The 27,420-nt window shown below is 43.4% G+C and overlaps 3 protein-coding genes across 11 annotated transcripts; all 3 read left to right on the plus strand.

Annotated features, from left to right (window-relative positions):
• Positions 1–1,430: 1,430 nt before the first annotated feature.
• On the plus strand, positions 1,431–12,006 carry LOC6501531 (cholinesterase 1). 3 transcript variants are annotated; one of them, XM_032456172.2, is made up of 8 exons: positions 1,431–1,498; positions 3,867–4,033; positions 7,573–7,677; positions 9,634–9,770; positions 9,830–10,728; positions 10,789–10,958; positions 11,020–11,300; positions 11,365–12,006. In XM_032456172.2, the coding sequence occupies exons 2-8, from the start codon at positions 3,884–3,886 to the stop codon at positions 11,552–11,554; spliced, it is 1,932 nt and encodes a 643-aa protein (XP_032312063.1). In that variant the 5' UTR covers positions 1,431–1,498; positions 3,867–3,883; the 3' UTR covers positions 11,555–12,006. The 3 variants fall into 3 exon arrangements, with proteins under 3 accessions (XP_032312063.1, XP_032312062.1, XP_032312060.1); XM_032456171.2 differs by having other exon boundaries at positions 1,437–1,589; XM_032456169.2 differs by lacking the exons at positions 1,431–1,498; positions 3,867–4,033 and adding an exon at positions 5,343–5,912.
• Positions 12,007–14,554: 2,548 nt separating this feature from the next.
• LOC6501533 (G protein-activated inward rectifier potassium channel 3) lies at positions 14,555–18,786 on the plus strand. Of its 7 annotated transcripts, none has more exons than XM_014911607.3 (5): positions 14,555–14,889; positions 15,263–15,510; positions 17,255–17,529; positions 17,592–18,374; positions 18,610–18,786. In XM_014911607.3, exons 2-5 carry the CDS (start codon positions 15,263–15,265, stop codon positions 18,711–18,713), a joined length of 1,410 nt encoding a protein of 469 aa, XP_014767093.1. In that variant the 5' UTR covers positions 14,555–14,889; the 3' UTR covers positions 18,714–18,786. The 7 variants fall into 7 exon arrangements, with proteins under 7 accessions (XP_014767093.1, XP_014767095.1, XP_014767096.1 ...); XM_014911609.3 differs by having other exon boundaries at positions 14,555–14,803; XM_014911610.3 differs by having other exon boundaries at positions 14,556–14,864.
• Positions 18,787–25,358: 6,572 nt separating this feature from the next.
• On the plus strand, positions 25,359–25,999 carry LOC6501534 (E3 ubiquitin-protein ligase TRIM11). Its single transcript, XM_001955397.4, has one exon. The coding sequence runs from the start codon at positions 25,539–25,541 to the stop codon at positions 25,854–25,856; it is 318 nt and encodes a 105-aa protein (XP_001955433.1). The 5' UTR covers positions 25,359–25,538; the 3' UTR covers positions 25,857–25,999.
• The last annotated feature ends 1,421 nt before the right edge of the window (positions 26,000–27,420 follow it).

Raw genomic sequence — 27,420 nt, forward strand, 5'->3', positions numbered from 1 at the left:
CAAGTTCTGCCTTTCACCAGCTTCACTCGCCAAGATGAGACCTTTTTATTTCGAAATAATTTCAAGCTTCCTGGTCTGAGTTGCATACTTAAACTGAATCTATAGTATGTCGTCGTAATTGACGCTTTGGCAAAAATTTGAGCAGAACAATTAAAACAAATGGTGACACACTTTCGAGGTAGAACAACAGGCAACTCGCTGGCAGAATGCACAAAATATGAATTCATGTATAATATTGTAGAGTTTTCAGGTTTGTTTTTAATTTTCAGTTTCGAGGTTTATTTGCACAGTGCGGCGGCATTCTTTTGTTTACGATCTGCGCTTGGTTAAATCCGTCCGTAAAGCACCGGAGTGAGAACATACAGGCAACGAGGTCACATGGCACACATGGCGGGTGATAAATTAATGATACGAGTGCTTCCGAAGATTCCCCGCTTAATTGTTCCGCTAATACTGCAACTAAAGTGTCTTGTCGATTTGCTTGTGCAATAGCGGCTGCGTTAATTAGTTGGAGCTTCGTGAAAAGTTCATTTCCATCCGACGTCTATTAATGGTTTTGGGCTCAAATTGCGTTGCCGACTTGCCTTTACAGTTGTCATTTCATTGCCAATTGCCAACTGCTAGCTTACTTTTCCACATCGAGATCTCATTGCCTTGGCTTATTGTGCCACAGATTATTAGTTGCATCCTTGATCTCAAACGGTAAACGAGACTGGCCATCTCTAACCCTAACCCCAGTGTCAACTGCTTTTCCGCAGTGGCAATAAACAAAAACCGAGTTGAATTTCACGTGCCCATAGCATTGCGACTGACAAATGAGCTGCGTGCCTTAAATGCCCAAAATAGGGTTCGATCGACACATATTTTTGACCAAGAATATGCCTGCTATGGTAGCCAAAATCTAAATAGAAATATAATTTTGCATAATTTATGCGTAAGCCGGCGTATCGGACCCAAAATGAGTACGGCCATAATTTAAGCCCATGGAGTAGCTGGCTATACAAACAAACTGTTAATCTGCTGTCTCCAACCACAGTTTGGCTCAAAGGCAAAAACTCTCACGGTGAATTGGAAATGCTCTTAAAAAATGTAAATATCATAATTGTTAAAACTTTGATTTAAAATCAATGGCTTTTCAGGTTTTTTGTCGAAAAAAATTGCAAAATAAAAAAAAACATATAAAAAATATATTTACATTAAATTTTAAGGATTAGTTGGAATGTAAACTTTAAATACAAACTAATTCTCACAAAGATCTTTGTAAGCTGGACTCATTAAAACTTTTTTAAAACTAAAATTCATGTCATGCCGTAAATGAATTTTTCAAAATCAAACAGAATGCTCGTATTAACCATGATTTGCATGTCCAAAGAGCCGGCGTAGTTGCCCATGAGGGGTTAAGGTATAAGCCGGGCCAATTCGACGCTTAAGCGCACCGCTGCACAGTCGCAGCCTCAGTTCGCCGGCGACAGTCGAACGTGAAGCACGATAAATTCCGGTACGCGAAGAGTTACAGCCAACAAAAATTAAATAAATATATCCGAGACCGAAAACGTTAACCAAGTCCCGAGAAGAAGTGGAATTGAATGGTACTCGAATCGAATCAATGTGGCAAACGAATGACTTAAACGACAAACTTGAACTTGCCTAATACACCAAAAGTCAATTAGATAGTGCAGCAAAGAGTGTTGTGACTGTGTCGAAAAATAAATAAATCCAAAAATAGTTTGAAAAGAAAAACCCACTGATTGATGTGCTCAATGTAGTTGACATATTTAACCGAAAAATCTGTTGAAAATTGCGCACTGCAGTTGCCGACTTGTTGAGTCATTGAGCAGGGTTCAAGAAAAATATGTGTGTCAAATATTTGCCTGTACGCCTGCCGTAATATTTGCGCAGCCAACTTTTGTTAATGAAACTTCATGCGTCAACACAAACAGTTTGCCCCATGGGCAGGTGGCAAGGCAGCAGGCTGTAGGCAGCGGAGACCAGGCAGATGATGTCTTTTGAATGTCTTCAATGGGCAAATTTGAAAATAGTTTTGAATTAGTTCCGTTTTGGCCAGAGCCGGCTACTTATGTAATGGGTCAGGCGAAATTCGCCGTTAAATGGCAATTTGAACGCATCCATCCCAACTCATTTGGCCATCATCTTCGAAGCGTTATCATTGGGCCAAAACTCTCGCTTCTCACACCTCTCTCCAATATATTTGCTCGACCGCCCAGCTATTTGGCTTAATTTATTTTTTTCGTCTTTTTTCTGTACTCTTTTCCCAATATTTACCTTTTTTGTTTTGCTCGCCGCTTACGTAAGGCATCGCAAGCCCGTCTGGCCGGCTTCGGACCAAGTCAGAGCCTCCAGTTGCGATCTCGGCCTGAATCCCCAATCCCAGTTGCATTTCCAGCTCTCAGCAGACGCCCCCACTCCCCCTGCCAAAGCTGAGAGTCCCAAAAGCAGCTGGGATAGAGTTTTCCCGACCCGTATATGAGCCACTTGCTGTTGTTAATTTTGAGTTGGATGGCTGATAATTTGTGGCTCAGTAGCTGTAGCTCTCTCTGGCTCTCTTAGCCTCTCAATTGACCAGGCTATTACAAAATAGCCGCATTCTGTTAACGGGACTGCGGTGGCCCCCAATCGATTTGTAACAAATCAGTAAGAGACTTTGCGCAAGGTCCATGACCAATTTGCATAAAATATATGATTTTTGTAATCACAAAAGCATAATTTATGGTCAAGAGAGATGGCGGGAAGCTCCCATCTGATCGGGAATTGGCTCGAAACTCTGGCCCACTCGCTTATACTCTCTTCTCTCTGCATCTGCAGCTGGTCGAACAACTTTCAAGGAAAGTGCAAGTGTTGCCGTGGCATTGTCATAACCACAAATGGTTATAAATGGCAAAAATGGCTAGGAGAGTCCGAGGAGAAAACAGCGAACAAGGGAGAGAAATATGGTCAAAATAAATAAGGAAGTCGCACTGGGTTACTGGTTAACTGGGGGGCGTTCAGGTTAGCCATTGACTGCTTTATTTATGGCTGAGTTTAACATTTCTTTGGTGTTGTTAGCTAAGTCAGTTAAGGAAGCGGAACAGTCTTTTAGCCCAAATTAGCACCCTTACACATTTGCCGAAGTTTTCCATATAGGTTGATTAACAGATTTATGGGCCCCCAAAAAAAGGTCATTAGCTTCTTGGAGACCTTCTCGCCCCGGTTTCCGGTCTTGCCATTCAATTAGTCCGTTGTCATTGGGACTAGCTTTTTATGTGGAAAACAAAAATAAAATAAAACAAATTCATATTTATACAAGCCCATAATGTGAAATAAAGTTAATGCCATCAGCAACAAAATGAATTCCTAATTAATCATACGCCCTGTGAGCATGCAAAATATATTGTGACCTCACGCAAGGAAAAAACAAGACGGCTGTAAAAAAAACAGCGCCAAAACAAAATTGAATAATGTCTGTATTAGTTCAAGACAAGCGCGGTGAACAAATTTGAAAATAATCGCAAGTAATTTAAATCGAGACCACCAGCTGATGGCTGGAAAAACTTTGAGCGCAGAGCTCTGAGCCGTGCCGAGCTCTGAGTCGACTCAAAGCTGATTTTGGCTTTAGCCAGTGCCCCAGCTGGCTCTTAAGCTGTTGACATTCGCGTCTTTGTCTTGGCCATGACCAAGAAGTTGGCTCAGAAGCATACGTTCAGCACTACGATTCGATATTCGGCATTCGGTGTTCGGTGTATGGCGTGTGGTGTTCGCGGCTATTTATTCGGTTTTGGGCTATCAGTATTGGACGTTGACGTTCGGCAAACACATTAAGCGATTCCACGGGCCATCGACTAATGCATTATTCCTATTTGTCTACCCAGTCGAAGCACGAACGCACATGATGACAACAACCAGACTGTCCTCGGTTCTCCTGCTACTCGGAGTAGTGGTATTCCTTCTATGCGATGGAGGCTTTTCGATTGCCATCGCCCCCTCAACCTTTGGAACGGCCATAGCACGTGCCGGGAAGATATCCAACACGCTTAAGGTGAGTGTCCAGAACCAGTCTAGCCAACTACAAATCAGTTTTGAAAATATCTGCATTTGGTTGAGTAAATTGTGTGTGTAACAAAAGAAACTCTGTGGTGGTGAGTGGAGCGTGCCAGATTCCAGCTTTTCGGCTGATTCAGTCACTTTTGTATCATTTAAATCAAAGACAAGAGGCAAAGAGCTGGTGGTCGGCAAGCTAGTGTGACTTTGACATCGTGTCGCAAATTTGTTACCCCGCCCCAAAAGTAATTCAACACCATGCTGGCTTCTGCAAGTAGACTCCGCAATGAACGCGGTGCTATTGTCTTCTGTTTTGACCAACTCGTTCACCGACCGCGGTTTTGGCCACTGCATTTACATGTGCCTGTTAATGGACTTTATGGCTCAAAAAATTATGGCTGCAACACCTGTTTTCTGTCAGAGTTCTATTGTTTTATGTGCAAAATGGGAGGCGTGAAAGGGACAAAGCACTTGAAATCTGCTAATTAGATGGGCAGTGGCTAGCAATATGTTACATGGGAGGTTGGGCAGGAAATTCTGTGCTAACATAGTTTAACCTTCCAATCGGCTATGCTCGATTTGAATCTCCAAGCCGTAATTCATATTCCAATGCAGTTTGTGACACTTTGAATTTATTAGTGAAGTGCATGGCTCAGAAGCGGCTTTGCAATGCGCTTGGAAATTGCATAGTTAGGCCCTTAATATATCAGACCTTATCACGCGATCCATAATATCTTCATTCCCACACTAATAATGCTATAAATTAAATATTTACATTGCCCTCAATCAACAAATTATGATCGTGATGAGGCCAAAACCTAACACAAATTACAATTAAAATGTGAAACATTTCCGCTTGCCGGTCGGATAACATTGACTGATAAAAGGCCAGCTAAACCCGCCAACTACAGAATGCACGGCGAACAATGGCCACATTTCTGCACTGAGCCATTGCGTGCCTTACATAATCTGGTCATAAAAAACAATGATTACAAGCAATAAAAAATAACCAAAACAAAACCAAAAATGTATTTAAAACGCCGAAACGACGACGGACAGACAATAACAAGTGCAACTCTAACAAGATGGCAGCAATAGAGTGGGAAAGTGGACTCGACAACAGAATACCCTCAACTATTGAGCCCTGATCTCCATACAATAGATCGGGTAAGCTCCTCGACTATATTGATTCCAGGGTGCTATAATGACTGCCAAGCCAAAATCGAAAAATCGAGGTACAAGTGGAATTTTATTCACACCGCTACTAGAGACCCCAGCTCACAAGGCTCTCGTCAGCCGAAAGTACAGCACTTGCGGTCGGAGAAACACGGCTTTGATCCCGGGTGCACAGACTTTTTGCTGTTGCTCTATCCCAGTGTCACTTCATGCAAGTACGAGTTCAATAAATCAAAGTTTACGGCTCCGGGTTTCAACTGTTGCAGTTGCGAGTGCAACTAAGGCAAAGTAGTGCGGTTGTGAAGCTGTTGCATAAAACAAAGGCAGCTCTGCCTAGCTGAGGTGCAGGGACCCTCCACCAGTCCCTCCGGCGATCCGACATGCCTTGCCCCCGGAATTGGGCCCGCGGAGCGATGGCCGCAGGCCTCGTGCTGGCCATCGGTCTAATTGTCTTGGCAATTTGTGTGCAGCGACCGAATGAATCCGGCCATCGAATCACAACGATGGAGAGAAAGTCCCCAACTCCGAGCGGTGATTTGCAAGATTTGCCAGATTTGCCAGCAAAAGCGTTTTTTTTAATCGCTACAACGACAACAACATCCCCATCAACAAGCACCACCCCAGCACCACCAGCGGACACTAACAAGTCTTCCGGGTCAGTGGACATGCGCCAAATCCTCGGAGCGGCCAGTTCTACCACGGTTCGTATTCGGTTCGGTTCTTATGCAATATTCCAGAAAATGCATGGCTAACTTTCCATTTCATCGGGGGAGTTGCAGTGGCGGTGGCGGAGCTGGTGATCTGCCCGGTGATCGGCCTGCATTTTATTCGCATTTATTATTTTTGGATTTCGAGCGTGGCGTGAAAGCGCTGATTGCATAATCCTGCATTGTAAGTGGCAAAAATATTATGCGAGATCCGCAATGCAACTCAGAGGCATGCGGCTTTGTTTGCTGCTCTCACTCATTTGCATATTAGATCGAAGCAACACAATGGACTGGCATATGCTGCGATAAGTCGACTTAAGTGAAGTCCAAGATTGATTGGCAGATTACTTAGCCCCTTGGCCGTGTCTGTGCTGCGTGTTTTAATTATTTTCCCAGCACACTTAATCTTTATTATTATTATGTGTTGAACAATGACCCACTTCTTAATCGCCTTTACGGTTTGTTTTGCTGTCGAACAAGCAGAGCAAACATAGCGCGCATTAAACAGTTATAATTAAAGCCAAAAATGATCGGATATAGCCGTATAAAAATAATAAAAAACTGTTATAAACCAGCTACACCCACATTACCATATCCGAGAGATACAGATGCAGGCCACACGCACACACTTTGAATTTCAAATGCAAAATAAACAATGATGGATAGTATTGATCCGAAGCCTGAATACCTTTCAAGCAATTGATCTCGATTCCGTGGCAGGCCTTATATAGCTCTTTCGATATTTACCCACCTAGAGTATGCAGCGTACGTAATTAGCATAACCACTCGTAAAAGGTGAACTTGGAATTCGGTGCTCCACAGCCACCACAACCGTCATCAAAGTGTGTCATGATTCACTGCTAAAGTCTTAAGGCAAATACATTATAGAGAGGAGTCCCTAGCCGCATTAATTTAAAATGTAGGAAAACATTTTCACTTTTAAGAAGGTCTTTAACATTTGATTGGTTAAGGTAGTCTATAATTTTCCTCGCTTGGCTGCCTTATGGACTAAACTTAATATGTGCATTAGTTAATCAAATTTTCTTACCCACTCTGATGCATTTTTTTAAATCAGAATGCCTTAGATTGTGACTAATTTATCCGTTGGCCTTTTAAAGTATGTCAGTTATGATGATTTGCCATGAGTTATAATTACACATTGAGGCAGGCCCAATTGAAAGATAGGGGATCGCCTAATGCCACAGCCAACACTTTAAGATTGGCGTTTCCTCCAGCAGCACGTGACTTTTATAATTGAAATGGAGATATTACTATTGCTGCCAAATTGCCTCCATACAGACCCCAGATTGATGCGAGTTATGCAAATGGCGTGTCAATTAAGCGACGCAGTCGGTGAAGGTTGCCCGTTAACAGTTAACACCGCTTTACAAATCGGACAGCCCCAAAAATTGTCATCGGATCGGGCCCAGCGATCTTGGTTTTTGAGTTTTTGCACAAGGCGCAGTGCTCTGGGCTGAAACCCTCGTTTTTGTAATAAAAAATATGATATTACTACTCAAGCATAATGGTAATCTTCTCTTATAACATAAGCTTAGAATAATAAATATTGCAAGTAAACATTATTTGACCTACTGTGCTATGCTGCTTGTTTTCTTAATTGATGTTAAGTATCCCCACCTCTGTGTAATTGCAGGAGACGACGGCCTGGAAGACCCTGACCTCCCATCCGAACTCACTCGTCCAGCTGCTGCCATCGCGGGCCATGCGAGTGGTCCAGGAGGTGGTGCGATCTCTGCGGGTAAGATGTCTATTGTTTTATCTCTCCACCTTGAACCCCAGCCGCTGAAAATGCCAAGCACTTAAGCGCTTGACTGACCCACTGCCAATCCCAATTGAATCTCAACTTGAACGTGGAAGCCAGCTGGCCAAATATGGATGCAGACCATTGCAGGCACCTGCACTGGAGGCTGAGGTCGCGTCAACTCTCGGCTCAATAGCAAATAGCATTGAAAGATTTGACATTTGTCCCACCACCTTGCCTAAAAAATTCAGTCAAGAACAGAGGCGAAAACTCGCTTTTTCGCCATTGGTTATTGACCAGGTTGCGCCAGTTGCGCAACGCCTGCTCCATGGCATGGAAAAATGTTGGTTCTAACCACTTTCGCACTCTAATGCAAATTTGTTGTACAACCAATATTCTTGGCGGCATTCACAGCTGGTAGCCAAATTAGTGGGCATTAAAGTGGGTCAAATTGTTTGTTAAGAACTGATGAGGCACTAAATGAACATCTGACGGATTTACTAAGAGTTTGGGTTCTTTTAGTTGAAAGTTACATTTTTGGGGAATATAATATTTATTTTTTAACAACATTTTTTAAAGACTAAAAAAATTATTACCAACAGCACAATGTAACAACGTTTAAGATACCTTTGAGGCTAGAACCGGTTGAACTAGAAATAAAACACTTATTTTATAAGAACAACGACAATTAAATTACAAAAAAAAAATCAAAAATCTTTGTAGAATTGAAAGAATGCATGTAAGGACAAAATGGCTCAGAGAGAAGAGGAAAAAAATATTTTAAGGTTTTTTTGTTAAATTTTGTGGGCTGTCCCTTCAAAATGTTGAAAATGCATGGGGTCGACTATTTGACCAATATATCTTTGCCAATAATCATCCGATTCTTATGCGGAGTACCTTAAAAGATTAGTAGACCGATTCTTCATAAATCTGCATCAAAATCTAGGATCAAAATATTTTAAAGATTTTTTTTTAATTTTGGGGGCTGTCCCCTTTAAAATGTTGCAAATACATGGGGTCGAACATTTGACCCACTGCGATGGCTATATCTTTGCTAATAATCATCCGATTCTTATGCCAAATACCCTAAAAGATTAGTAGACCGATTCTACACAAATCTGCATAAACTCTAGGAACAAAATATTTTAAAGATTTTTTGTTCAATTTTGGGGTCCCCCTGCGATGGCTATATCTTTGCTAATAATCATCCAATTCTTATCATCCAAATACCTTAAAAGATTAGTAGACCGATTCTCCCTAAATCTGCATAAAACTCTAGGAACAAAATATATTAAAGATTTTTTATTTAATTTTGTGGGCTGTCCCCTTCAAAATGTTGAAAATACATGGGGTCGACTAATTGACCCCCTGCAATGGCTATATCTTTGTCAATAATCATCCGATTCTTATGCGGAATACCTTAAACGATTTTTAGATCGATTCTCCACCAATCTGCATTAAAATCTATGAACAAAATATTTTTTAAATTTTTTGTTAAATTTTGTGAGCTGTCCCCTTCAAAATGTTGAAAATGCGTGGGGCCGCCTATCTGACCCCTTTCGATGGCTATATCTTTGCCAAAAATCATCCGATTTTAATGCAGAGTATCTGAAATGAGTAGTAGACCGATTAATCTGCATAAAAATCTAGGAACATAATATTTTTAAGATTTTTTGTTAAATTGTGTGGGCAATTTGAAAATGTTGAAAATGCATTGTAGACAATATGGCTTTTTATCCGGTTATTGATCAGAGAACATTAAACGACTAGTATATCGATTTGTTTATTTGCATTAGGCGGTCGAAGAAATCGAAGATTTAAATCCACAATCTATTTCTTTGTCACAATTTAGAAGTATGCATTGGAGGAGCAATATGACCCACCACGTGCACTATAGCGTTGGTTTTGAATTATATAAATCCAATAACATAATGTTATTCTCTCCATTTTCAGAAAGAACGAGAGATCGTTGCCACAACAACACTGGGCAAGGTGAGAGGACGCTACCAAAAATACCGGTCGGGAGAGCGGGGGGGCTACTACAGTTTTAGGGGGATGCGCTATGGAGCACCACCCACCGGCGCCAGAAGGTATTATTGAATTAAAATGATTGAAGTTCAATTAAACTAACAAATGTTTCTCAATCCAGATTCCGTGCTGCAGAACCAGAGAAACCCTGGTCAGGTATTCGGGATGCTTCGAGGGAGGGACAGAGTTGCCCGCACAAGAATATGATCCTGGACACCTTTAAGGGAGACGAGGACTGCCTCTTTGTCAATGTCTTTACCACGCGAATGCCCAAGGAAGAGGAGTCAAGTGAACCGACAAAGCTTCCCGTGATGGTCTGGCTGCACGGTGGGGGATTTTCCTTTGGCTCTGGCAACTCTTTCCTTTATGGACCGGACTACTTAGTGGCTGAGGATATCGTCCTGGTGACCCTTAACTACCGACTGGGTCCATTGGGTTTCCTTACAGCCGGACCAGATGCTCCAGGCAACCAGGGTCTCAAGGATCAGGTACTAGCTCTAAAGTGGGTTAGAGATAATATTGCTGCCTTTGGAGGTGATCCCGATCAAGTGACGATTTTCGGAGAGTCCGCTGGAGGTTCCTCAGTGCAGCTGTTGCTCCTTTCACCCCTGGCCAAGGGTCTTTTCCATCGGGCCATTTCGCAGAGCGGCTCTGCATTGAACCCCTGGTCCATGGCCGCCAGCTCAAGCCAACGGGCTGCCCGCCTTGCTGCCAATTTGGGCTACGTGGGAGCCAATAAGACGGAGGAGATCTTGGACTTCTTGCGCAGGGTTCCGGCCATGAAACTGGTGGAGGCAGCACCCACTACCATAACGGCGGAGGATCAGCGCAACAACATTGGTCTGCCGTTTGTTCCAGTCGTTGAGGGATACTGGAATCAGGACTCTCAAGAGGAGCAATTCTATGAGCAGCCGTTCCTTACCCAGCACCCCAGTGACATGTACCACTCCCAGAATTTCAACAGCGATGTGGCCTACATGACGGGATATAATACACACGAGGCTATGCTTTTCATTAGAAGTAAGTTTTTATGGAAGGGACAGTGCTTAAAGTTTATTTTCATGAATTTTTTGCTAATAGGACTTCGCAAGAACCCCCAACTCCTGCAGATTATAGAAAACGACTTTGGTCGGCTGGTGCCTCGTGATTTAAATGTTACTCATGTTCATGACAGAGTAACCCGAGAAATTCGAGCATTTTACCTGGGAAACAAACACGTAGGAATTGAATCAGTAGACGAGATGATTGCGGTAAGTGTGGGGAAATCTTTAAAAAAACTTATTCTTTGAATAATCATTTTATTATTTTCAGCTCTTGACGGATTTGATGTTCCTGCAGGGAATTCGTCGAACGGCCCGCAATCATGCCAAGTACGGAAATGCTCCGGTGTACATGTACCGCTTCTCCTTCGATGGAGCTCTGGGTCTGTACAAAAGAATGCTGGGCATTCCGCGACCTGGAGTTTGCCATGGAGATGAGCTGGGCTACCTCTTTAAATTTGGCTTCTTCAATCTGAGTCTGGATCCCAAGTCGATGGAGGTACAGGTCAAGAACCGCATGGTGCGCATGTGGACGAACTTCGCCAAATATGGGTGCGTATTCAATTGGAGAATAATTTTATTCAAAAACTTTAGCAATGTTTGATTTATATATTAGTTCCCCAACCCCCGACACGGATGATCCAAACTTGACCACCAAGTGGGCGCCCATTGACCCTTCCAATGTGATGAATAGTCTTAACTATTTGGATATTTCGGCCAACCTGGCCATGAAGACCAATCCCGAACCGGAACGTCAAAGATTCTGGGACGAGATGTATCAGCATTACAATGGTGCTGCTATGTAAACTCAAGGATACACATGCACACTCTCTCACCACCACAAATTCACCTACACTAACACATAGACACACACATTTCGTATTGCCATTTTGTGAAAGATAGCGCGAAAGCCAGAATATTTAAATGCAAATTTCATTGTACAATTTTCTTAGTTTGTAGCTATATTTAGCTATATTATTAGCTATATTATTTAGCATCTAGTTCGTAAATGTTCCAGCATTTATTCGCACCCACTTTCACCCGTACTTTTATACGCATTGGCCAAAGTCAAGATATCTTTCCTTACTACACGTATATCTGCAATAATCAGGTGTAAATAGTCAAAGTCTATCATATGTCTAATGCCAACATTAAGGCCGGGCTCTATATTGGTAGCCCGGTCCCAATCGATTGAGTTGTTTGCTGGTAAAACCAGCGCACAATATTTTTGTAAATTAATATATTATATTTTAAAATACATAATTTGTTTTTTTTTTATGGATTGTTGGGTTGAGATCTTTGCATTTCGCAAAAAACGTTGCCTACTTTTAGGTCAAATAACAACTAAAAGTAAAAGTATAAGCATGTAAAAGTAAAACGAAAATGGCGACTGTTTGTGTAAAATTCACAGTTTACAAATGGCGCCAAAATATGGCTGATGTAAAATCGATGTATGTAAGTAAACTAGCAAAATATATTTATTTTTACTTTGATGGTCCAAATTTAAAAGATTAAAAAACACTTTATTTAGAAATTTAATGAATTTTATAAAAACGTGGGTATCTGTCTCTGACCGTCCGAAATTACCGAACCTCTCTAACGAATTAATTTTACATTTTAACAATTTCTTAATACAAATGATTTTTGAACATATTAACATATATTATATGTTATAATTTATTACATATACTTTCGGGACAACCATATATTATTTATTTTCAGTTTTCAGTTTTAAGCTCGGAGAAAACTTAAAAATGTATAACAATAAAAAACCCTACTTCCATCCGATTCCATTTAACCCAACGGTCCATATTATTTTAGCAATAAATATATGAATCTCTCAGATGTGAGCTAATTGTGAAAGTCAACCAAATCGATATGTTGACGTTTACAGAAATAGCCGCCTCACTGGACCCTATAGTGGATTTAAATATGAATTATCACCCCAAGAACGTATAAGTATAAAGTGGCATAATGATTGACTACAAATTTGCACTTGGCGCGAGTTAAATCACCCCCGCTGGTGGGGGATTCGGATAAACATGGTTCGCATATCGCAGGGGTCGCGCTCACACTGGGCGACAAGCTGATTATTCAATTACCCCAGCTGGTCTTCATCCGCGTCACTGGCAATTTATTGGTTCGTAGATTATGCAGCGGAGGTGGCAGTGGCATGTCGGAAGAGCATTGAAATTGGAAAATCCCTGCGACTGCCGCATGGAAACATAGTAGTCTGGGAACAAAAACCTGTGGCTGGCGCTAGGAAACTTAGTAGTCGGGAATATTTTCTTCCTTTGAGGCTTTCGAAAGGTTAGGCTATAAGCAAACATAATATTAAAAGCGTAAAGCTTCAAGGCAGGAATATATTTTCTAACTTTTTAAGAATTTCCCCTATAAGTTAGACAAACTAACCGAATTTTCGAATCCTATACTTCCAAACTAACCATGATGGGGGATGCTGACAAGTATATCCGGTACCTCGCCTCAAAGCCCAAGTGCACTTCACCACCCACGAAGGCGATGCGTGTGTGCTTTCTGCGCAACAAGGACAAGTTTTTCAAAGGAGTGAATGTGTCTATCTCTCGCGTCTTTTACAAAGATATGAGGACTTTGAAGCAGGGTATAACGGAGACGCTGCGACAATATGTGCTTATGCCCTCTGCAATATCGCATTTTTGCCGGATTGATGGGACTCGTTACGAATGTCTGGAGGATTTTATGGAAGGTGACATTGTGATTTGCTGTTGTCGATATGAGACATTTATGTCCCAAAGGTATACTGTCAACTCTGTCTTTATGAAGCTCCTCAATACACTAATTCGCTGGGAAGAAGGACGTGGTGGCGGTGACGTATCAGTACCCGGTAGATTGCACCCTACTACGACTATGTATGTCGAGCAACTAAAGCACTGTTCGCAAAGTTCACGAGGCACTCCGTCACTCTCCGTTAAGGAAAGTCAATTCTCGCTAAGATAGACGATAAAAAGAATCCACCACGGCCAATGATCGATGTGACGGACCAATCAATATCTTTGCTATGAATATGATGCTGTTAATTATTCAAAATTCGCTGTATACACTGCCATATTGTATATGGATTACAACAAGAAGATTAGGAAGTGTTAAATTAAAAAAAAAAAAAACCAGCCCATTGATTTATTGCTGAAGCTAATGTTTTTAATGGGGTATTGTGCTTTTAAAATCAACTACGCATGACTCCGCCGATGACCGCTCGCGAATATATCAATCTCGTTGGCGTCACAGTTACTGGTATTTACACAATGCAGCCGAAAAGCGCGTGAGTCTCGGCAAACAATAATATTACGTATACGCCACCTTGTACTCGAAATTGAGCAAAGATTCATTTGTGAGCACTGTCTATTTGAGTAGAGAGAAGTAAGTAAACACTGTTCTGGATATGATAAATCAGAGCGTCGTGGGCGGGCAATCAATATTGCCACACTCTGTAAGGGCCCTACAAAATATTACGCATACGCCACCCCTTGCAGCTCAAGGTTGCCTCTTCCTGCATTCTCTCCTCCGCTTCACAGATAAGATGAGCTTATCACGCTTATCTTCCGCTTCATTTTCAATTTACGAATCATTCCAATTGAACTTATTCCGAGGCAAAGCCTCAAGCTGTATCTTTCGGTTTCAGTATCGTTGCGATTGTATCTGTGGCCGATCTGTATCTGTGTGAGAGAACTGAAAAAGTGGTGTGCCTCGGTATGTGTGCAATTCTCTCTTCCTGCTGGTGTGCGAGCTCATTTACAGCACGTCGCTTCCAGTTCGTCACTTTTGTTTAGTCGGAAAAATGTTCTTTCAGTCGGCCGTCATTTAATCCGTTGGGCAGACTGGCGGATCGCTGTCAGTCGTGGCTTTAGTGGCTGCTATATCTGCGGCTTGTGTGGCACAGTATGCCCTGTGATCTCCCGGCCTCGAGTTGACACGCGCCGTTGAAACAAAGCAAATCCTAGGCCATTTGCCAATGGCCACCTAGGAAATAATCGTCTTAAAGGTGTCAATTAATTGAACATTTCTCGGCTCATAACAAGGTGCTAAAATTTCTTAAGCTGAAACGTGCCGATCAGGCGAAACTCAATTCAAACATACACGGTGCGTGCTCTGAATTTCCGAAAAGGTGTGCTCAGTGCCTTTGAATCTTGTGAAAAGTGCAAAAAGGGTGTGAAAATTTATGAGTCGGAAGCGATCTGAATCTGAATCTGCAATGATCTTATGCAATGATAATAATGTAGCATATCCGTGACTTTTTAATCAGATTGATAAATTTTTTGCACTGCTCCCTCATTCACATAAATTCCATATCTATTTCATTTACCTTTACAACGATCTGTGAGAATCAGCTGACAACAAAGTCGATTTCTCGCACCTGGGTTGCACTTATCACAAGTTTATGTTTGCCCACTCGAGGCTTGAGATACTTTGCCGTGACGCCTATGAATTAATTTAATTGAAAAAACAACTTAAATGGCTCCTTCACCAACATCCCGCAGATGCGATTCAATTTCTCCACCCACTCGGCGACCCCCACAACCGCGACATCGTCGACTGCGAAGGCGAATGGGAGTGAAAAGGCCGCCTCCCAGCCCTTGAAAAAAGTCATAGAGGCAGATCCCGATTCGCTGGACAGCGTCATCAGCAATCCCCACTCCTATCCCATAACCATAGTTCCGAATCGCCCGACCAGCTTCTATGGCATCACCCCAAATGGCAAGGCGTTTCAGCGCCAACCGAGCTGCAGGTGAGTGGAAAGGGTTATATGTTTTCTGTATTTGCCCAGCCTAAGTGACTTGGTCAATAAGTTCCATAAACGATTAGTTAGAGACGCTCTAATTAACTGGCGTCTCTGACGTTAGCCTGGTCGAAAAGTGTGGTGAGGAGCATTAGTTCGGTTTGAAGTCGCGAAGCTAGAACGTCTATCGCGATGCAGGTTCCACTCAGTGATGTACAGGTCCTACAGGATCCAGCCGATGCCGAGACTATAGCCGGCGGCGACAAGGAGGAGACATTTGCTCATATGAAGGAGTGGAAGCGGCAGTATATGCGAGGGATTTCGCATACGCCATCACAGGCAGGAGTTTATTACGAAGCCCTCAAAGGATCCAGTCACTCCTTGGCTAAAGGGTGCGATTTTTAAGTTTTAAATTTAAAAGTGATTGGATAAAAAGGAAGGCAGAAATTTCTTTATTCTATAGAAAACTATAACTCCCTAAAATGCTAGCGAATAGCTTAAAAATATCTTTCCAAAATAGTGATCCGCTTCTCCAATTACCCAATTATTCAAAGTTCCGCTGCCGTTGTCTCTCAATGGCTTTCCGCATAGTAATTAGCCCGTCAAGGGGCCTGACATTCAACTTGAACTTGCCGACACAGACGCTCAATCATCGGTAGTGGATCCACTGTCACGTTGTCGCATCTTCTGGGCATCTACTTTGCTTTTTGTCTAGCTGATTAGCGGAGTGCCGCCCGCCGTTTGCGGTTGTAATTTATCTGGTTGCGTCCACGCCCACGCCCACGCCTACGAATGCAGTTTATTTTGTGTGTGCTGTTGACTGCAGATTGCAGTTTGCACTTGATTTAGGGGCGCGTTACGAATGAGATTCATTAGGCCAGGCTATTTAGACTCCGTTGAAATCTCGGTAAGAGCTCGTTCTCACATTTGTCACTTGCTAAACGCTCTGCCAGAAGGTTTCCCATCATTGCCCCAGGCATTTCCTACGTCGTTTTTAGTTTTTCGGCAACTTCAGAGACATTTTATTTGTTGCGTGGGCCTGTCCCAAAGAAATGAAAACAATCAAGAAGTAGATGATACAGTGTATGAATCATTAAAAGATGATTTAATTCGATTAGCGGGCATTAATGCAATCGGCACAATGCCAATTAATCGGCTTGGCGCTGCAAGTGTCAATATGGGGTTAAGGTTATTGGTTAGCTTACTTGCAAACAGGTCATGTGGGTGCCGTAAACTGTATGGAACACTAGCCCTATTAAATCCCGGTGCTGTGACAAGTGAAGCCAATAAATCAAACAATTTGTGGGAGAGCTGTAATTAAGCCATAATCAAGTGGCATAAGCCGGTCCGCGACTGCTCTTTAGCTCACGGCATTGGCATTTGCCACTGCCGCTTAATTAAATGCATTTCTCGTGTGGCCTGCCCAAAAGAAACTAGTGCAAGTTCGCTCACTTAATTTATACAAATTAAACAACACGATGTCGAGACATCCAATTTCATCCGACACTTGCATAAATCAAAGAAATTAAATGACATTGAAAAGATAGGAGAGTTTTGGGTCTCACATTCGAAAAGTGTGAAATTAAAGTTTATGTGCCTTTATCTTATAAGTTTTTTATTTTATAAACTAAACATAAATTATTAAATTTTGTTCAAAAGTAATAAAAAATTGCCAGCTGGCTTAAATTTTTTATAGCAAACTTTTAGGCAGTATGATAATCGGTAATAAATGTTTATTTATTTTTCACTGCAGATCCCGCAACTTCCGGCCGGGTAGTATGCGACGAGTCCGCCGAAGGGCTGTTTTCAAAAATGGCGACTGCAATGTGGTGCAAAAACACTTACAGAGGCGCCGCGTCCGCTTCCTGCAGGACATGTACACCACCATGGTGGACTGGCAATGGCGTTGGACACTCCTGGCCTTTGCCCTCAGCTTTATCCTTTCGTGGCTCTTCTTTGCGCTCATCTGGTGGCTGATTGTCTACACACACGGCGATCTGGAGGATCTGCATATGCCCGATAACCAAGGTAAGTGAAAGCCTTTTTTAAAACAGGACTTTCATTTGTAAAATAAGGATTTTTCCCTTCAGAGGAGTCTGGCTGGGCACCTTGTGTTTCGGCCATCGATGGTTTCACCTCCTGTTTCCTGTTCTCCATTGAGACTCAGCACACCATCGGCTATGGTGTCCGCACAACGTCTCCCGAGTGCCCCGAAGCCATTTTCATGATGTGCTTCCAGTCCATTTACGGTGTAATGTCTTCTGCCTTTATGGCCGGAATTGTGTTTGCCAAGATGACGAGGGCTAAGCAACGGGCCCAGACGCTGCTGTTCTCCAAGCACGCAGTCATTTGCCAACGGGATGGATGCCTGTCCCTGATGTTCCGGGTGGGTGACATGCGGAAGTCCCACATCATCGGGGCCGGGGTGAGGGCTCAACTGATCCGGACGAAGAGCACCAAGGAGGGCGAGGTGATGACGCAATACTTCACGGAATTGGAGATAGGCACCGATGACTCTGGATCCGACTTGTTCTTTATCTGGCCGATGGTTATTGAGCACAAGATTGATGAGAACTCGCCACTCTACAACCTCAATGCCACCGATATGCTGCAGGATAAGTTTGAAATCGTTGTGATCCTTGAGGGTACAGTGGAATCTACGGGACAGAGCACCCAGGCCAGGTCTAGCTACATCAACACTGAGATCCTCTGGGGCCATCGTTTCGATCCAGTGGTGCTGTATAACAAGGACCTCCAGGCCTACGAGATCGACTATGCCAGATTCAACGAAACAACCCAGGTGGATACCCCCCTGTGCAGTGCCCGAGAGCTTAATGAGATCTATAAGATCCAGGAGGGCTTCCGCACACCAGGTAAGGCATGGTGACCTATGACCGTGGAAATCAATCGTACATTTTGTGTTTTGTCCAGCAGAAACCACTTTCACCATGCGTCAGCTGTCCCACAATCATTCCGACCAGGCCTCTTAGAACCTGTTCCTGTCTCTGTTGCTCTAGTTTGTAATCGTCCTTGTTCTATGTGAGTGTCTTTTGATTATTGGCTTGAGAAATTTGAATTTTGTTGTATAACCTAATTTCCCTTTTCCAGCTTCCCCCTCGATTCATTCGGGGCACTCCACCAGCTACAGTTCCGGCTATCAGTCCCCTGGAAAACAGAACCGCCTCCGCTGGCAGCTCTCGGTGCCCTTGTAGTGCCCAACTTAGCCACTATGAGTGCCCCTACGAAAATAAGTTAATAAATGCTTTAGTTCGAGTCTTGAGTCTACACCCAAATTGCATGTCCCTGGGATTTCATACAAATGACACATAATTGCCCCGCTCGCTGGTAGCGGTTGCAAGTTGCATTTCTGTTTCAGATTGGTCCAACCCACTCATTAGGCATCATTAATAATCCGGGGGTATCAATGCAAGAGGTGCCAAAAAACAAAAATACCAAACACACACTCTGCAAAACAAGTTCGGTGCTGAGGTCTTTTGTTTGTGGGCGAGCAAACTCGGTCCACGGTGGATACTTTGGCGGCGCTTAGGCGAAACATTCATATCCTTTTAATTGAAATTGAATCAATAACTCTTATTTGCGCAAACTAATCAACACTAAATTATAACACTCACAGAAAAACAACTCGAATATTTATTATCGCATTCATCACCGCTCCCTGGCCAGGGTGGATATCTAACGAAATGTGGGTGTGGGTCAGATGCATGCTATGCTCCATGCCCGAGTCATAAATACAATGCCAAATTTCAGCAACTCTATTACAACTCACCCGAAAAAAATTAAAGAAAAATAACACAAAAAATAAATAGGAACGCAAACGAAATCGAAATGAATGTTCGGCTGCCAAAGGCGAGGGCTGTCCCACGGGGGTGGGCGCAGTGCGGTTTCAGTAGTGCAGTGGTGCCTTGGTGCAGTGGTGTAATGGTGTGGTGGTGCTGAGTGCTGTGCAGCGTCCTTAACCCAGTTGCGGCCCCCAAGCTGCATTTTGCAGTTGCAGTGCCACCAGAACCAGCCAGAAGGCATGTGGGGCGCGCTTTATGGTTAATTACTTGTTAAATGTTTTGTCGCTTTTATCAGCTCCACATGCTTAAGAGCTCCATTAGCTGGAGTCAAGCACCCACAACTATGACTCCTGGCTCCTCGTCGAGTGACATGCGTTTCAGATGGATTTCATTTGATAAGGTTTTTTGATTTTTTTTATTTGGGGGGTGGGGGGGTGGGGGGGGTACATGTCGATGGCCACTCTGATCTTGTGATTGGCTTCAACGAAACGTGCTGGCTGATCGACAGAATTAAAATATTATTCGCGCATGAAACGTTGCAGGCAACGAACACCGCATGTGGCATTATTTGTGACTCCGGCTGTGCCTCCGACTGTGGCACGTTTCGAAGACAAAAGGCGCCACCCAAATGGCTGCAGCCACTTGCCCCGCAGGTCATAATTCCCGCACTACCTCCCAAAAGCCAAAAAAACGTTTGCCCGTTTGTGCTAAACAATTTTTCGTGTAATTTTTAATGTGCTTCACAAACACGCGAACAGTGCATGAACGTGGTCCGTTTGTCAGAGGTAACTATGTCGAATGCTTCTCGAAGTTGACATGATTCGAGGCGTCTGCCTCGTGAGCTCACAAAACTGGGACAAACTCCCAGGACTACATAATCTTTATTGGGTTCACTTTGTCATAAAATAATCTTATTTTTAAATGAATCAAGATATAAAAGTGAAAACTTTCCTGGGATATTTCATCCAAGTGGGGACACGGACTCAGGTCTAATAAAGACATCAATCGGGAGGGATGACTCAGGTGAAGATCTGGGGGCAGGGAGCTGATAAACGAAGTTGCAAAACAAGCTTAAAATTAACTGCGGCCCGGCAGTGCGAACAAAACAAAAGGTAGAACATGCTACATAACTCATCCATAATCAACACTGTTTACATAAATTTTAAAAATTATTACACGGCAACTGCGGCCAACTGCGGAGGGGACTCCATCAGGCTCAAGTTCGGCTAGGGACTTGGCCTGAGCCTGAGCCTGAGCCTGGGCCTGGACCTGGGCTTGGAATCGGGGATCGAAACTGAAACTGAGCAATGGGATCGGGGAGAGCGCGTGATGAATGCTTAAATAATGCGCTTAACCCTGTGCGAACATAATTTATGGTGTGCGGATATGCATGAGTACAAGTACTACGAGAGTCGGTCAGCAACACACGCTGTTTTCATTGTTATTACACGGACGTTGCCGTTGACCAATCTGTATGGCCTCTCCGCCTGTGCGCTGCCATTTTGGCCAAATTGATTAATTACGGTCATTCTTGGCCTGGGCCGACGGATTCGGGGTATATGGGGTACAGAAGACGGCTACAGACCCGGCAATGGCAGCACAGTATAAGTAGCATAAAATGCCATAAAGCGCTGGTCGTCAGGAGCCAGCTTGAAGCTCCGAGTCATTTGCCACTAAGGACAAAAGCCGCCAAAAAAGCGAAATTACTCAAGCGTAACGAACGAGCCGGAGATCTTCTTCACTCCGAACCCGAGTCGGTGCCCTGCCGCTATATGCCGCAATTGATTTAAGTTGCCTGAACCCATGCCTGTGTGTATGGATGTGCCAGTGAAAAATATATGAGAATGTGTATATAATTGTAATTCGCCTTTGGGCTTGAAGCATGTTCTGTTGTAAGCGTAATAAGCATTTTTATGTCGCAATGGGCGGAGGAGGGGAGGGTAAGGGGTTAAGGGCCGGGCCAAAATAATGCTTAACACGCCGTTGCCGCTGACATGCTCAACTTGATGATGAGATGCTGCCCTCTGGATGCTTAGCCACTCTTGAATAATATTGATATTAATTATTTCTGATGGAAATTATTAAGTAATTTTTATGTGACCGCCAAATAAGCAGGCTCATTGGCCCTTACTTTTATCTCCCTCTTTCTTTGCCTAATTAATTATATTTATTAAATAACATAATAAATTAGCGCTTGCACTTGTTGTTATGCTTGCTCCAATTAAGGAAGTGCCACTCCAAGACGCTCAAAACGATCAAGACCCGTCGAGACTGAAGTCCCGACCAAATTGGCTATCGGGTCAACCGGTTTGCGATGTTTTTTATTTCGGATATTTCGCTGTGGCCCGGCTTTGTTGATAACGCGCTTTAATTAAAAATCTGCATACATTTTTGGGCAGTTGCAAGTCTTGCAGCCTTTTCCCCCATATACAAGTTATTTGTATTTTTTGCATGCTTCTTTTTTTTCCCAAGAGCCGCCAAAAATATCAAAATCAAAAGCGGCGCAGGCTCTTTTATGACAGATCTCACTTTAAAGTTGACGTCCGAACTGTCAGAAAATAACACTTGAAGACTTTGGAGAAGATGCAGTTTCCCCACCTTGTTCGAGGCTGTTGTTATGGGATTTTCTGAATTTATATCATTTTGGTGGCTTTTTGATGTGAAGTGAAGTTAATTTAGCAAACTTCAACTGACACAAAAGAAATTATACAATGATTTTTATGCATTTATAAACAATTTCATATTTTTACTTTAAGTGCTTTTAGCCACAGGGAATTTATGTATCTTATTTTAATATTTTCCAAATTCTTAGGAGTATATAGGTATTGAAAGTAAGTTCAAGTGAAGGCATCATTTTTACACGGTTATCCTTCATGGTTGCTTTAACGACTTCCAGATAAAGACTCGTCTTAATTTTTCAAAATTATAACCTTCATGCTTGATTGTGTACTTTTGATACTGAATGGTTGTTGGAAAGTTCAAAAACCTTTGCATCGGGACAAAAATAGTCATTAACCATATTTATATTACCATTTGTTATAATCGTTGGCTCTAATTCCATTCTATATAATTTTATTTCCGCCCCATTTTAAAATCACTTCTTGATGAATTTACATCAGGGCCATGAACCCTTTCACATTTGCACGTAATAATTTATTGGTCTTTGGTTTTTGGAAAGTCTTCATCGCTGATGCTTGTGAAAATGACTTGGGCTTGGAAATGAGCTGGGAATGAGATGGGCTGTGTTGATGGGTGGAGATTTGGACCTCTTCCAGACACTTCCACATGCTGTAAACAATTTGCAAATGGCTGATCTGCTGAATGCAGATTTATCTTAATGATGCGTAATAAAATTATGGCGGCAATCAAGGGAAATCAATAACAGACGTTGCCCACTCGCAGAGAAAGTAATTATTGGCCTGGGCAAGTGGCTTCGACACCCGTCAAATTCGATACCCGATAAGACGAGCTGCCGGATAAGTCGCGGCTCAGATGAAAGTGCCCGAGGGGCGTTATCCAAACTGGGCTGGGCCGGGATGGGGCAGCCCTGGAATCCATCTCCTGCCATGTGCCGGCTCGTTTGCGCCCATCGTCACTTGATTGAAGGCAGCCAGAATGCGGGCAATGCAGAAGCAGGCAACAAATCAACGCCAGCTCTTGCAAACTGACCTACAGCAGCATCAAAATCAGCCTCAGCCGCAGCCGCAGAAAAGGATGCCAGATACCAGGCTTCAGATACCAGATACCATATCGCAGATACCAGTTCTTTTAGTTTGCAGTTTTATTGATGCAAATTGCATGCCCTGGGCCCTGTAATCAGCTCTCAGAGCCGAGGGGTCTGTGCGTGTAATTTGAGCGACAAGTCGATCCCCGGACGATACTGGAATTGGGTCACATTTGGTTGCAACTTGCCAGACATGGTTGCTCACTTAACTGCAATGATTGGCCAAATGGCAAACGGCGCCACCTAGCGTTTGCCAGCCACACTGCGATGCTGTGTTTTGTGTGATTGACAGCCCCTCGGGATGTTCGCCCTTGTCTGTCGTCTAGAGTTGGGATCTCAGTGCAGTGTCCTTGCCATGTAACGAGCTTTAAATAGCTTCAATTACAGTCAGAGATTACATAATACCGTTGCAGGTTCGTTGCACCCCTCCGGATCGGTGCTCCTGTTTTTCTCCATTCGGGGCTTTGAATTTAATACTTGCGGACGGACCAACTGGATGGCTGGCTGGCTGACTGGCAGAGCTTGATGAACAACAACGGCTCGCCAGGAGGTCATGTCACAAAAATATCCATTAACACATCATAAAAATTCAAAATTAAGAAACCATACGAGCGATGCAATAAAACCGCAAAGCCTGTAAAATAAAATATCTGTACGGTGAAATAAAAACGCCAAGGCATGCCAAGATAATCACTTTGAAGAGGGGCGAAAAGACGTAGGGAGGGGGCGGCTGCCCGAGCTGGAGAGAAAAGTGAAACCGGTAATTATGCATTATGTATGCACGCCACCAACGCGGCGGATTAAAATGAGGAGCTGGGGAGCAGGATAGCAAAGTTCGGCCTCCCAGAAGGAGGACCAGGGGCTGGCAGGGACTGTCAGGGGGATTGAAGCCGGCTTACTGTCTGCCCACGCTAAGTAGGAAATACATTTTTGCATGTCTGTTTTTTTCGGCAATTTACGTGCCACGGCGCGCGACCCGCAAACAAAAGACTTAAGCGACGAACCTGCAGTAACATAAATTTCACTTAATTGCAGAAGGCAAAACCAGAATGCATTCAATCGATAAACTGCAAAAAACTGCAGCAAATAAATGAGCTCAGCACGCAGGCAAAATGCTTAATGCCCTTTATTCCTCAGAGCCCGTTAAAAATATGCAAAGCACATAAAATTAAGTAAAACAAAAGCTGCCCAGAACATTTATCTCCGCTTCGATTTCGTTTCCATTGAAATGCATGTGGAGCAGGGCAATGTCTGACCCTCTGTTCTTCCGCCTGTGACTCTGTTTTGCTCAGAGATGCAGCCAAAACTTAAAAACTAAATAACTCCAACTTCCCAGTGGCAGTAGCTCATTTTCATTGTGTTGCATGCTGAGCTCAGAGGCTTAATTTCTGACAATGACAGTGAATACTCGTACGCCACTTTGAGTCGCACTCGTAAGTTTTTGTTTTCGATTTTTTGGGGCTTTTTTTTATTTATTTTTTTGCGACGCTATAAGTGTTAAAGTCAACAATCGTGAGAAAAGAATTTTATTGTTGTTTCGCCTGTGTGTGGTGGGGCTGCACTTTTTTCGTGTTTCTTTTTTTGATTTTTCGCCTTTTTGTTTATTTTCATTTTTGTGGATACTGAAGGTCACTCCGGCTCGCCTGGCCCAACTTGAGCCGAGTGGCTGCGATTTAGTGTGGTTGAAGTTGAATTCTGTTTTCGTATCTTTTTGGCCTTTTTTCGGCCGCATATGATGCCTGCCAAACGGGCAAACAACCAGCCAGCCAGCCAGCTAACCAATCGGCCCCAGAAGTTGCCTTTGTTACTCGGATTTTGCTGGGCCATATCTCTCTTTTTGTTTTTTTTCCCTCCAATAGCTTATTCCTCGCTCATGTTAAATTGTCCGTTTCATGTTTCTGTTTAAATGTCAGTTGTAATTTGTTGTATTAACCCATACCACATGAATTATGTTTAGTTCGAATGTAATTGATTTGAATGCAATTTGAATGGCAACAACACAGCGACACGGCCACAACAACAATGGCAATATTAACAATAACAGCCACAGGAGCGTCGTTGTCGGCAAGTCAAATTGAAAATTGCCCTCAACTTTGGCCGAGATTAAATGGAATTATGCAAAAAGAGTTGCCTGGGAACGACTCGCACCGATCCGAACACGATCTGAATGAGAACTTCATCAAGAACTGGGTGCAGTTAGAATGAAGCCGATAGGTGTTACATGGTCAACAATATTACCGGATAAAGTTGTACAATTCAAAAATTAACGCCTGGTATTATGTACAGAGGCCACACGCGTTATCCATGAAAGAAAATGTCAAACTTTCATCGCAGAAGCCTTTGCATTTTCGTTCAACTTTCTTTTGACTTTTCGATTGGATTGGAGAATTCACTTTGTTTGGCGAAGCCCCCAGGTGTATCCCTATATTTTGTAGCACTGTAGCTGAGAGACCATCCTGCTGAAAAAAACGACTTCAATAGTACGCGATTAATGCTGATGAGTTTTAGTGACCATGACCGCTAACCCGTGCATATTCTGTTTAGATGAGCAGCGGAATCCACATCTTATATCCTGCGGTCATTCGTTCTGTGCGGAATGTTTCGAGCGGTACATTCAACTCGGTTGCGACACGCGTTGTCCACTCTGTCGTCGCGACTTCCGGCCAAACTTTTCGCCCGCCCCTCCAGAACCGGCACCGGACGGATCCTTGCCGGCGTCCCTGCCCACGGACTCGGTCGAGGGGGACACCGACACGCTGATCCTGACCCTGTCGGAGCAGGAGTGCCGGCTCTTCGATCAACTCTACCGGGAAGCCCAGCTGGGATGCTGATTTTTCGATTGTGCCTTTTACTATCTGTTTTCTATGATTTGTATATATTTGCATATTTATTTGTAGTTATACATACATATATGTTATTACAAAAGTTTGTCCGTTTCACAAGAGTCATTAAAGCCAATTACAATAAACACTAAGGCAAAATGTCATTGTTTAAGAAAGGAAAGGTATGTAAGCTATATGAAATGGCATAGCTAATATTCTATTTTTAACTATTTTTAAAGTCCACCCAAAGAGGCTCATCTTGAGAAATCGATGGCGGAGCAGACTAGTACTGCAAGTTGGCCAAAGAATTGCCAGGTTCTTGACTACCGCCATCTCCACCGGCCGGTATCTTCTCCATGCATCCATTCATCCATCTCAGAGTGCTAACTCTGCGCCATCGATCAGCATTTGTGGAAATCTGCTCGTGCTGGCGCAACTTAATTAGCCGCTTAGACTGGCTAATTGCCGCTCATGCTGGAGGTTGATAAATTGATAAGCCCCGGCTGCGGATGAACAGCTAATGATGGCCATTAGCCGAAGTGACAGCGGCAGCAGCAGCAGCGGCAGTGGCAGTGGCAGCCAGTCGGGCGACTGAAAAATGGTGCAAAAATGTTTATTAAATGTTCATGCCTGACCGGCGGTCAGTGGAGCAGGCCTAGCCCAGGTAAAAATCTAAAAAGCTTGCAGCTCCCTGGCTGGCTGCATTTGTTTGTTTGCCGTTGTCTTTTTTGGGGCTTTATCGCACGAATCATTTCTGGCTGGCCATTTTGACAGCGTTTTGAGTCAACAACATGGCGCATGCAGCAGATACAAATCTAAGCGGCACATTATGCAACGGCCGCGGCGATCGTGCAAATGCTAAGAGCCAAAAACTATCTCATGGATTTGCGCAATTTGTCATCCTGGAATCGGAATCTGAATCGGAATCGCCTTTTTTCGCTGACCAGTGGATTGAAGCGGGGAGTGGGGAGTGGCCAGTGGGAGGGGGGAGTGCGTGTGTGCGGGCGTGGCTCGTAAACAGTTTTATTGATAAGGCTTGCCAAGCGACTTCGATATTGCATTTAGTTGGCCAATTATTAATGCCTCTTGTCGCCGGGCTGCGTGTAATTTGTGGCAGTTGTTTTGGTGTTTGTGTTACTGCTGCTGCTGTTGCTGTTCCTGCTGCAGTTACTGAAATGCGATACATACCGGCGATTGGTCATTTATGAATGTCCGGCGATGGCCGCGATGTGCGATCGTCAATCTTCGAACTTAGCCACGCTTACATGTGATTTAACAAGCTAACAAGCATACGGCTTTATCGCCGATTAGCCGCTCTCGATAACAGAAACTAGTACCACGGAGTTCGTTGAACCTGTGGCTTTCAACAGCCTCAGCTCTTGAGCACCACATGCAACGTGCCACATTTTTAGCATTTTTATTATCGCAAGTCATTTGTCAAATTGCTAAACTGACATTAAAGCCGCCTTTCCTGTGGGCTGATAAACCAATTTGACATTTTAGCCGGCGATGATCGATGGATTCGCGCGATTCCCTCCCAAATCTCCTCCGGATCTCCCTCCCGAGGAGTGCG

The sequence above is a fragment of the Drosophila ananassae genome, chromosome 2L (assembly GCF_017639315.1).
Source record: "Drosophila ananassae strain 14024-0371.13 chromosome 2L, ASM1763931v2, whole genome shotgun sequence".
Lineage (NCBI taxonomy): Eukaryota > Metazoa > Arthropoda > Insecta > Diptera > Drosophilidae > Drosophila > Drosophila ananassae.